Source organism: Phlebotomus papatasi, chromosome 3 (genome assembly GCF_024763615.1).
Source record: "Phlebotomus papatasi isolate M1 chromosome 3, Ppap_2.1, whole genome shotgun sequence".
In the NCBI taxonomy this organism is placed as follows: domain Eukaryota; kingdom Metazoa; phylum Arthropoda; class Insecta; order Diptera; family Psychodidae; genus Phlebotomus; species Phlebotomus papatasi.
Genome location: NC_077224.1, coordinates 39,278,560 through 39,288,695, shown reverse-complemented (window position 1 = coordinate 39,288,695; position 10,136 = coordinate 39,278,560). Strand labels below are relative to the sequence as shown.

The 10,136-nt window shown below is 37.8% G+C and overlaps 1 protein-coding gene across 1 annotated transcript; it reads left to right on the top strand.

The window, feature by feature from the left end:
* Positions 1–34: 34 nt before the first annotated feature.
* Positions 35–6,805, top strand: LOC129805597 (zinc finger protein 567-like). The gene is made up of 3 exons (XM_055853629.1): positions 35–245; positions 307–610; positions 5,393–6,805. Exons 1-3 carry the CDS (start codon positions 178–180, stop codon positions 6,767–6,769), a joined length of 1,749 nt encoding a protein of 582 aa, XP_055709604.1. The 5' UTR covers positions 35–177; the 3' UTR covers positions 6,770–6,805.
* The last annotated feature ends 3,331 nt before the right edge of the window (positions 6,806–10,136 follow it).

The window sequence follows — 10,136 nt, the reverse complement described above, 5'->3', positions numbered from 1 at the left end:
GTAAAATTCTCTTAAAAGACGCCAGCGACACATCGCGTATTTATGAATAAGTAAGAAAGAAAAACAAAAGCCAGCAGCTGATAGTTTCCGCTCAAAAAATTGTTTTTTGTTGTCTTTTCAAATTATTGAAAAATTGAAAATTTGCACTGCTTTAAAAAAAAAGCCTAAATTAAAGGCATGGCGTGTATTGTTGCAGGATGTAGTTCGAGATGGGGCAGGAAAACACCGGGAATGTCTTTGCATCGGTTAGTAGTAAACTTTGTAAAGTGTTTACATTATCCTATCTAACAAATTGAATTTTTTAAGGGTTCCGGCAAGACCTGCCCAAAGAGAAGCTTGGTTGCAAGCAATCTTAAATTTTCATGGTCAAGAAGTATCACCGGAATCATTGAAACCGGGCTATGTCTGTGGTCGACATTTCTGCGAAGAGGATTATTTACCAGGTGGTATTAAAAGATTCCTTGATACCAAGGCTGTACCAACCAAATTTGACAAAGAACCCGAGCCCCCACATTGTGAAATATGCAATGAAACCAAGCATCTCATTGATACGTGGACAGAAGAATTTGGGCATTTACACGACAAGCTCCAGGATGTTACAAATTCTGAGGTAAGTTCCCATTTCAATGTTCTGTCCTTATCGTTTTGGTTTAAAAAAACTGGAAAAGGTTTTATGTTTTGTAATTTTTATAATCAAATTTTGACAAAAGATTTGTGTAGGGAATTTTGCTTTCAAAGAAATTCTCGGGACCGAAAAAAGCTTGTGAATTCACTCCAGTGACACGGAAAAATTGCATACATAGGGTGGAATCACCAGTTCTCGCCAGTGCCCCACTTCTCGCCACTTACAATGAAATCGCTATTTTTCGCAATTTATGAAATAAATGAGTCGGAATTTTTTTGTATTGTTTCTGCTTCTACGCATAGAATCGAAAAATAATAATTATTCGTTTTGGATTCACGATTTTGATCACTTTTTAGAGCAATATTTTAAGCAAGTGCATCGAATCCAACATCTCTTACCAAATGTACTAAGTGTCGTCAAATTTTCATCAGGCCAAAAATACCTATTTGGGTAAATAATTTGTCTATTGAATATTTAATTGCACTTGTCGAATACATAAAATTTGTATTTAGTCAATTAATATTTCATTTTATATTATTTTTGTATAAAAATGAGGCATGGCGAGAAGTGGTAATATTCTGGAATTGATTTTACCACCTGTCGCCATATCTTTTCAATAGGCGACGCTAACTTCACTTCGTACATTCTCAGTTGTCAAATCTGCATTGTTTACTTTCTGCAAAAGCCCCATAATTTGATTTCTCAAATAAAAGTGAAGAAAAATCATTTAAAGAGAGTAATAATAAAGTGATCACAATGAAAGAGAAATGGTGAATGTATTCTTTTCATAGCATTGCCTAAAATAACCGAGTGTGGTTCTTTTCAAGTGGGTGGCGAGAAGTGGTTACAAATTTTACAAAACTGGCGAAAAGTGGTAAAAAGTGGCGACGAAATGGTTATTTTTGCATTATTAATAAAAATCAGTTTTTTAAGTAGTCCAGCGTTATGTTCTAGGATTATTGTTTTCACGTATCTAGAGCCAATACATCTAAGTAACTTTGTGTCAAATTTGACTTATCTTGTAACAAGGATTCAAAAGTTATGATTAAATGAATTTAATTTTTTCCTAAACATGGCGATAGCCGGTTATTCCACCCTACAAGAGAAATATTTGGAACAAGTTACGAAAACGCCGTGATGTAAGCAAAACGTTTTCGGTATTAATTTTCAGCCTATTTTCTGCGCCAACGGTTCAAAGAAATCTATTTCAAATTTACTGCGTTAAAAATATTTGCATGCATTTGGGGGCATGTCAAACATTATAAATGATCTACCAGTTGTAAGTAATTTACATCAATTTTTTTTCAATCCGTTTTCACTTAACCCGGAACTCTCTGTAATTTTAGATAATAATTCTATAAATTTGGGAAAATACAATTTTCTAATAGCCAGAAATACTTAATTTATAAGTTTGCCAACTACAAATTATTATTTTATATTTTTTTAAAGACCTTCAGTAAGATTCAAAAATTTTGCATTTACCCAGCGAGCAGTTAGCTAAAACAGGCAGAGTTTTCAGCATATTTTTGCTGAAAACACTGCCTTTTTTTAGCTAACTGTGCTCGCTGGGTAGTTTCGGATTAACCGTTTTTTTTTTAGATTGTAATCATGAAATCGATTTCTAATGTAAGCTAATAACCATTAATAATATCTCTAATACTGCTGGTTTGACTAATTTAAATAAAAAAGATTAAACAGAGCAAAATAAAAGATTGCCGAAGTCTCTAGCGAAATCGAATAACAGTACCGGAGATAGAATCCAGTAATGTGTTCTTTTATAGCTCGTTTTTGAAAAGTTGAAGGGGCACAGATCCTAGCTTATTATTAATCGTGTCGAGGCTTAAAAAAAATTAAGTATGTCTTGCCCAGAAACGGGCCACGTCAATGGCAAGCGGACTTGCCGACATCAAATCTTTTGCTCCACAAGGGGCAGGGTGCAACGGATAAACACACAAATGGGGGGTGGTTTCGATCACCCCACAGTCACAAAGGACGTCACAATTGGAGAAACCCCATAGCTGCCTGTTGTCTCTCGAACGCGCTACGCCGCTTCTCAAACGATTGAGAGACTTCCACGTCGTCCAGTTTTGGTCACCACCAGGAGGAAGGCCTTCCCTTAGTTCGACAAAATCTGGTGGAAAGACTTCCTTCCACAGATTAAGTCTGGCCTCCTCTGGAGATTGGTCAAGTGGTTTGACAGATTGGCAAAAGCTCTTGCGAGACTTCAGCCTTGCTCTTGGTTTTTTTGTGACCGTGGAGAAGATGCCTTGGTTCGGAAAGAACCTTGGACATCTCTCTACTGGAGATGATTTGTCTCCTCACCCGTGGTGGAGCAATTCCTGCTAAGGGATAGATCCTAGCTGGATAGTTTCAGATATTTACTCGAATTTTGTAAAGAACCCACCCGGCAAATTCTGCAGAATTCTGCAGAAATTCGTCAGATTTGAATTACTAACTGCCGAAAAATCAGCAGAATTTCTGCAGAATTTTGTTCTAAGGTGGATCCGATCGTTGTATGGAAATTCTGCAGAATTTTCTGCAGAATTTCTATAGAAAATTTTAAAATTATCGGCAAAATTTCTTTAGAGTATTTAGATGATTTCTACATTTCTTCTACCCTTTCTAATGTTTCTAAACATTATTTTAACTACATAAAAATATGTATTTCAATTTATTTAAAATTCAATTTTTATTCAACAATTTTACGTGAATACTCTTTTTTTTACGATATTATTATAATGTTATAATACAATATTATTAAATCAGCCATAATAGAAAATACGAAGGGGAAGGAAATGGTTAGAAAACACGAAAGAAATTCGCGATGCTCACGAAGTCGCACGACTATCCCGAAGCCACACGAAGTATCCGATTGAATGACAAGAAACGTTAAAATTTCAAAAGTGCAGAATTGCAGATCGAAGTTTTGCTGGGAACTCTGTGTAAAAAAAAATTCTCTCTTTGTGTAATAAAAGGTTTCCAGATATTCGACATCGAAATTTAAAAAGTCAATTTTTTGGACAATTCGCCCCTAGCGGTAATCGCACGAAGTTGAAATGTTTTAAGGGTTTTAAGACTTAAATCAACGATGACCTTTCATTTGCTCTATTTATAATTATATTCTAAACGTGAAAAAAGGAGTTTAGATCGAAGGATCTAAAATCTAAGGTAAAGTTATGATTTTTCTACTGTCCTATCAGTATCTTGAATTGATCCAGTGAGGAAATATATTTAATTTCGTCCTGCGTAAAGCTTTTCGCAAACCTGAAAAAATAATTTCAGGCTATTAATGTATTGGTAGTTGGATGAGCAACTAACTATGCTATCTAGGCTATCTACATAGATAGATAGATAGATAGATAGATATTCATCAGCAATGCTTATAAGGAACCACACAAGTACATTGTAATTATTAGCGGTCACCGCCGTCTTAGCGTTGATGACCAACCTCAGGAGTGAAAACGGTGGAAAACTCCATCACAGGTTGTATATGCCAATCATCCATAGGATGTATAAATTTTATACAATATTTATTTTAAATTTACAATGAATCATGTTACGAAAAAGAAAAAAAAAACAGTTAATACTGCTCTGTATAAAAGTGCCCTAACAAGCATTGTGAGAGGAAAATGGCTAGCTCTGACCGAGTTGTGAGCCATAGATTAGGGCATCAGCCCCAAAGTGGACAAAAGGTCACACTTACAATAAAGAAAAAAAGTATATGTGTATATTTAAGAATAAGGTTATTTATAATTAAATTTATTCAATTTCTACATCAAAAGAGGGTTAATCCAAAACAACGCGAAAAAATAAATAAACAAAACAAAAAAAATCATTCCACATTGAAGCATCTAGTAATAAAACATAGTGACAAGAAAATCCTGGCGTATCTCACAGGAGCCGGTGCCCCAGTACTGCGGCAACCCCAACCGACCCACAGGGCAGATGCATCCCGGAAACAGATTGCTCCCCCTCACTAACACAGGCCCGAGCTTTGCGAATTCGCTTACAATATTTTGGGGAGAGAGAGATCGGTGAAGCCGAGAGAGAGAGACCCCAGCACGGGACCGTGGGCGAGGGAAAAAAAACTACATGTACTTTGTATTTATATTTCTTAGAAACGATACGACGTATTGCTTCGTGGTCAGCAATGTTGTGGAAATGTCGCGTCTGACAGCTTTCTTTCACTATAAAATTTGTGACCAACATTTTATCACCAATCGACACGCGCACCGTTGAATTGATCTCCAACATACAGTTATCCGACTTACCGACACTTAGGCTAGATCGGTGGTTATTTTTTTTTAGTAATTCCTGGCTCCATATCCAAGATTTGAGCCTTTCTTTAATGGCTATGGTTGTGATCTTTTATCATATATACGTCTGAGAACGGTATACTATTCCTGTTTTGTCTAATCTTTTCTGAAGATCGGAATATTCAACTTCATTCCGAATTACTGTGTACGGGACTCTCGGTAAATATGCCTTTGGGTCCTCGAGCTCACTTAAACAAGCTATCGCGAATAGTCTTTGTAAAGGAAGTGGATTTTTTAACTCCAAAAATAACTACGGGATGACATAATTGTGAATAGGTCTTATGTTCCAGAGTTTTAGAATCATTGCTTCTTTATTCCTTTACGCAGTTTTTTTTTCTTGTAAATCAGACTAACCAAGATTTTAACTAAACATGTAGTTTGAGATATTTCGAGTAGAGTCATATAAAGAATCTCAAAGTTAAAGTAAATTTATCTACTGATTTTCCTTTAGCACAAGCATAGCAACTGGCTGAGATATATGTGCAGAAAGTGCAAAGATAAACTCTACGATATTTGGGAATTTAAGATACTCTGCAAAAATGCGTATAGAAAATTCTTAGATGAAATTGTGGATGATTCAGGATCATTCGATTTCGATTCATACATTGTAAAAGAAGATGTTTACATGGAACAGACAAATATTATTGAGAAAGAAGATGGTTGGGACGTTGACATGAATGTTGTTGAGACAGTTAAGGTAGAAAATGAGAACAAAATTTTTGACGTGTTTGATATGGTTAATGTTCCTGAAGAAAACTTAATAGAGAACACACCTCGTGAGGAAAAGGTTCAACACGTTGCAAAGCCGAAAATTATAATACTTCGCAAAGTAAAAAGACCTAAACTCAAGTCTAAAATTTCTAAAGTTAAGACTCACGATCAGGAGTCTAACAAGGAAGAAGTCAAAAAAGAGCCTGATGCTACAATCGAAACATTGAATATGACCGATAATAATCAGAAGACCATTGCTGAAGTAACAACTGTTAAAATAGATCGACCATTGAAGAAGTTTAGACCCCCGAGGAAAAAAAATATTAAAAAACCAGTTCAATGCGCTCTATGCAATAAGATATCTTCATCAAGAGCTAACTTGCAAATACATATGGATATTATTCATTTAAAGAAATATAAATTTCTCTGTAGTGTTTGTGGGCAAAAATGTGCTACACGTTATCGTTTTGATGAGCATCAAAAGACTCATTTGGATGTTAAACCTCAGTTTCCTTGTGATAAGTGCGAAAGATCTTATACAAATATCGGAAATCTACGAAGACATATTGGTGAGGCGCATCAGATTCCAGCTAAGAAGCAACCACCTACTAAACCTCGTTGTAGATTTTGCCGTAAATACTTTCCAACAAAGGATGATTACTATGAACATATGAAATCACATCCCGGTTCTCAGGTGCGTAGAAGAGTAGGATACCCAAGAAGTGACAAAAAATGCCGCTATTGCTCGAAAACCTTCACAACTAAGCAATCAACTGAGATACATGAAAGAACTCACACAGGTGTGAGACCATTTGTTTGTGAAATATGTTCAAAAACTTTCAGGCAAGAAGTTCATTTGAAGACTCACATGTATATTCATTCGGGAAAGAAGGCATTCAAATGTAATTACTGTGGTAAAGGATTTACTCAGCCTGGAAATCGTAATGTTCATATAAGGATTCACACAGGAGAAACACCATATGGATGTTCTACGTGTTCTAAGCGTTTTTACGACAGCAAAATGTGTAAGAAGCACGTTGTCAAGTGTTCAAAGGCATCGAAGGATGAATGTACAAAAAATGGAGATGCTACAGATGCTACTAAAGAGAATTCATAACAATTTAATGGAGAAATAAATAAAATTTTTAAACAAGTTTTTAGTTTTATTTCAATCAATGATTAGGATTCTCTTAACCCTTAAGGATGAGAAAGTCAAAAATTTGGGGTCAGAATAAATATTTTTTTCTGACTTTTTAGAGCAATATACCTAACTTTAGATATGGTCGTAGAAAATTCATTTTAGTGTTACCGGTGACCCAATCGTCTCTAAAGGCTTAAAGAATCACAAATTTTTTGTTGAGTTTTGTGGTCGGAAAACAAGAATGTCTTTTTTCCTCCTTTGATTAATATTATACAAATGATCAGCTACATGCCTTCTCAACTTACTAATTTACGATTATAATAACAGATGCATAGCCATTAGGATTAAGTAGCTGAAACAGTGCGGTGAAAGAACTAGTTCTATAGCTCATTGTGGTAAACGTACCAAATCTTAATTTATGCAATTATTCCTTCTGCTCCTGGTCCCGGAATATCTTTTGTACGTTAGGAGGTCAGAACTGGAATTCTGTCACATTATGACAATGTCATAAGGTAAATTCGAAAGTAAGAGAAAAGTAAAGGCCAGTAAGTATCGAATAGCCATTTCAAGCAGTAACTGATATGAGACGGATTTTTGATTAAGTTCTTCCAAATTTACCCCATGAAAAATTTTAAATTTGTCATATGACATTGTCATACTGTCACAGAATTTCCCTACAGGTTAGAGGTCATATGTTTGAAATTATGGGCTGGGGATCATGCGTTGGGAGTTTGTACATTAGCGATCATACGTGGGGATCTGATGTTTGTGGGGTCATACTCATACGACGTTGCGAGTTGTACGTTGGGGATTGTGTGTTGGGTATTACGCGTTGGTGGTCATGCATTAGGTGTCATGCGTTGTTGAGGCTCATACTTAGGGAATCATTAGGGGTCATATACGTTTGATGTTGTATGTTAGGGGTTGTACGCTGTAGGTGCTATGTTTGAGCATTGCCGCTCTGAATATGGATCTATTCTATATTCAGAGCGGCAATGGAGAAACATAAGAAACGCCATGCCCCTAGCTAAAGTGCTGAACGAAGTTGACGGAGAGTTGTCAGACTTGGAGGAGCCTAGTTTTAGAGATCCGTTCTCTTAAAAGGATTGAAATTGCATCAATAGTTATTAAATCAGTATTTACACTAGTGTAGTCGAGATTTTCCACCTGATAGCGAAATAGAGCCCGGCTGGTGGATTCCCTTCCCTGTTCGCGGGAAATTCATATTTCCCGCCTCTCGCTCCAAGCAAGGCCTTTTACCGGTGGTATAGTTCTGTTGTCCGCCGTGTGGGGGATTGTCTGACAGGCGACACTGTCAGTCAGTCGGTAACATGGCCTGATGGAAGAGTTCGGATGGGGCACAGAGCTGGGTCGCTGCCGGGCAATTGGCCGCGATAAGCCTTGGTCTCCATGAGGAATCTTTCGGGGCAAAAAGCCCGGCTACACTAGTATTACACGCATTCCACGTATATTTTTTTTCGAAAATAAAACTGAATAATCGATAGCCGAACGCATCGAAACTATCTCTCAATATCCTCAATATAGAGCTAAAAAATCTTGGATGATTGCATAAGTTCGTGGGACTTTTTCACACAGGTCGTTCAGGGGTATCCCGTAGCTTACCTCCACCATTCATGTTTAGTTTTTAACTTGTACTCGAAAGATTATAGTGTCTTACATCCCTCTAATGCCAAGTATTCTTTAAATAAGTCGATATGTACTTTGGAAGATCTTCCAATGGACTATACCGATGGGGGACTACAACTTTGAAGTTGTTGACTCCTTCGTGTACCTTGAGTCAACAATCACAGCCGACAACAACATCTTAACAGAAGTCCGCGCACGGCTACTGAAAGCCAACAAGGCCTATTTCAGTCTATCAAGAGTTTTCCGGTCCAGAACTTTCAGCATAAAAACTAAAAACAAAAACTTAGGAAAACTAAAAGAAAATTCACATTATTCGGGGCATGAACGTTCGAATGGAGAGTATTTTCCCCTCGATTTTTTCACGCCCCCTCCCCCAAAATTTCCACCTTCCATCCCCCGGAGACCACTTGTCGACACGCTGTTTGTCGGTCTGTCCGTCTGTTCGTCCGGCTGTCGCCAGCTCTAGAGGTCAAACGGTAAGAGATAGCGACTTGAGACCTTCGGGGGACACCCCATAAGTCGACCCAAGGATTATTAACATGTCCCTCATTTCCCCCCACCCCTCCCTTTCTCCACCAAAACCATGTTTTTGGGATTGCTCAAAAACACATAGTGCGATTTTTTTCATTTTTGGATATGTTTTGGACATTACCCAAGCGGACATTTCGTCCATATACGACAATACCATTGAATCATTCCTAATTGTAGAGCTTAAATTTCCCGCCTTATAGCAATAAATGCTCTGCTGAGGCAACCCTAAATATTCGAGACGCAATGCCTCCTTTCTAGGCCAGATATTGCTTGCCTCCTATATAATAACGATTTTTCAAGGTCAAAGGTTAAAAAGTCACTAGAGAGCGCATTTATCAAGAGAATGGGGTCATGTTTGGGCTCGTTGGAAAGGTCTTGGAATTTCCTATAAAACAGAACCAGTTTCAATCAATTCTGAATCGGTAATGAACCGGTTCATAGCCGATAACTAATTTTTATCCGAAAATCAATTCTAATTACTTTTGAAACAATTTTGAAGGTTCTTTTGGATGATTTATGAATCACTTCAAATCGGTTGAGTGAAAACCGATGAATGATAAATGATGCGAAATTACTTTTAATGTATAGCATCTAAGTCACCAGTTCGGGCATTTCGCAAAGTCTAGGACGCTTTGTTTTTTTAACTTTTGTTAAGTTTGTTGGGAAAAATCTTTTATTCCTCCAATTTTTCTCCTACATCCCTTCACTCCGTGTTATTCCTATTTTTCCTCTCTTCTATTCCCTCCGTTCCTTCCTTCCTTCAGGTCCCACGTTCGGGGCAAGGACTATGTCCCACACTCCCCTGTGTTCTCCGGTGAGAACACTCCCACGGAGGTTGAGATGGGAATTTGGGAGAGGTGGATGTGGCAGAGGTTACTCCGGAAAGCTCAGCACTGGGCTTGGTGTTCTTGGGGGCTCCCGGTGGCTTCAGTGGCTTCAATGCTTGGTGGTGATGATGGTGTTGCTGCTGGGGATTGGGCTGGTGGAGATGGGCGAGGTGATTGATGTTGCCTCCTCGGCGGTCAGTGGTGAAAGAGGCCGATTGGCGCTCTTTTACTCATCAGCTGCTGCTGATTTTTCTACCTCCTCTCCTCGTCGCTAGCGCCCTCGTCGCCTCAGCAGGGCAACACACTCCACAGTTTTAAATTTAAATATGTTGCGCTCG

What these genes read in the sequence shown, in the direction of transcription:
- LOC129805597 (XM_055853629.1), top strand. Translation starts at nt 178, where the DNA reads ATGGCGTGTATTGTTGCAGGATGTAGTTCGAGATGGGGCAGGAAAACA. An exon ending in CCGGGAATGTCTTTGCATCG is followed by an intron (nt 246 to 306) that starts GTTAGTAGTAAA and finishes GAATTTTTTAAG; the next exon opens with GGTTCCGGCAAGACCTGCCC. An exon ending in AGGATGTTACAAATTCTGAG is followed by an intron (nt 611 to 5,392) that starts GTAAGTTCCCAT and finishes ATTTTCCTTTAG; the next exon opens with CACAAGCATAGCAACTGGCT.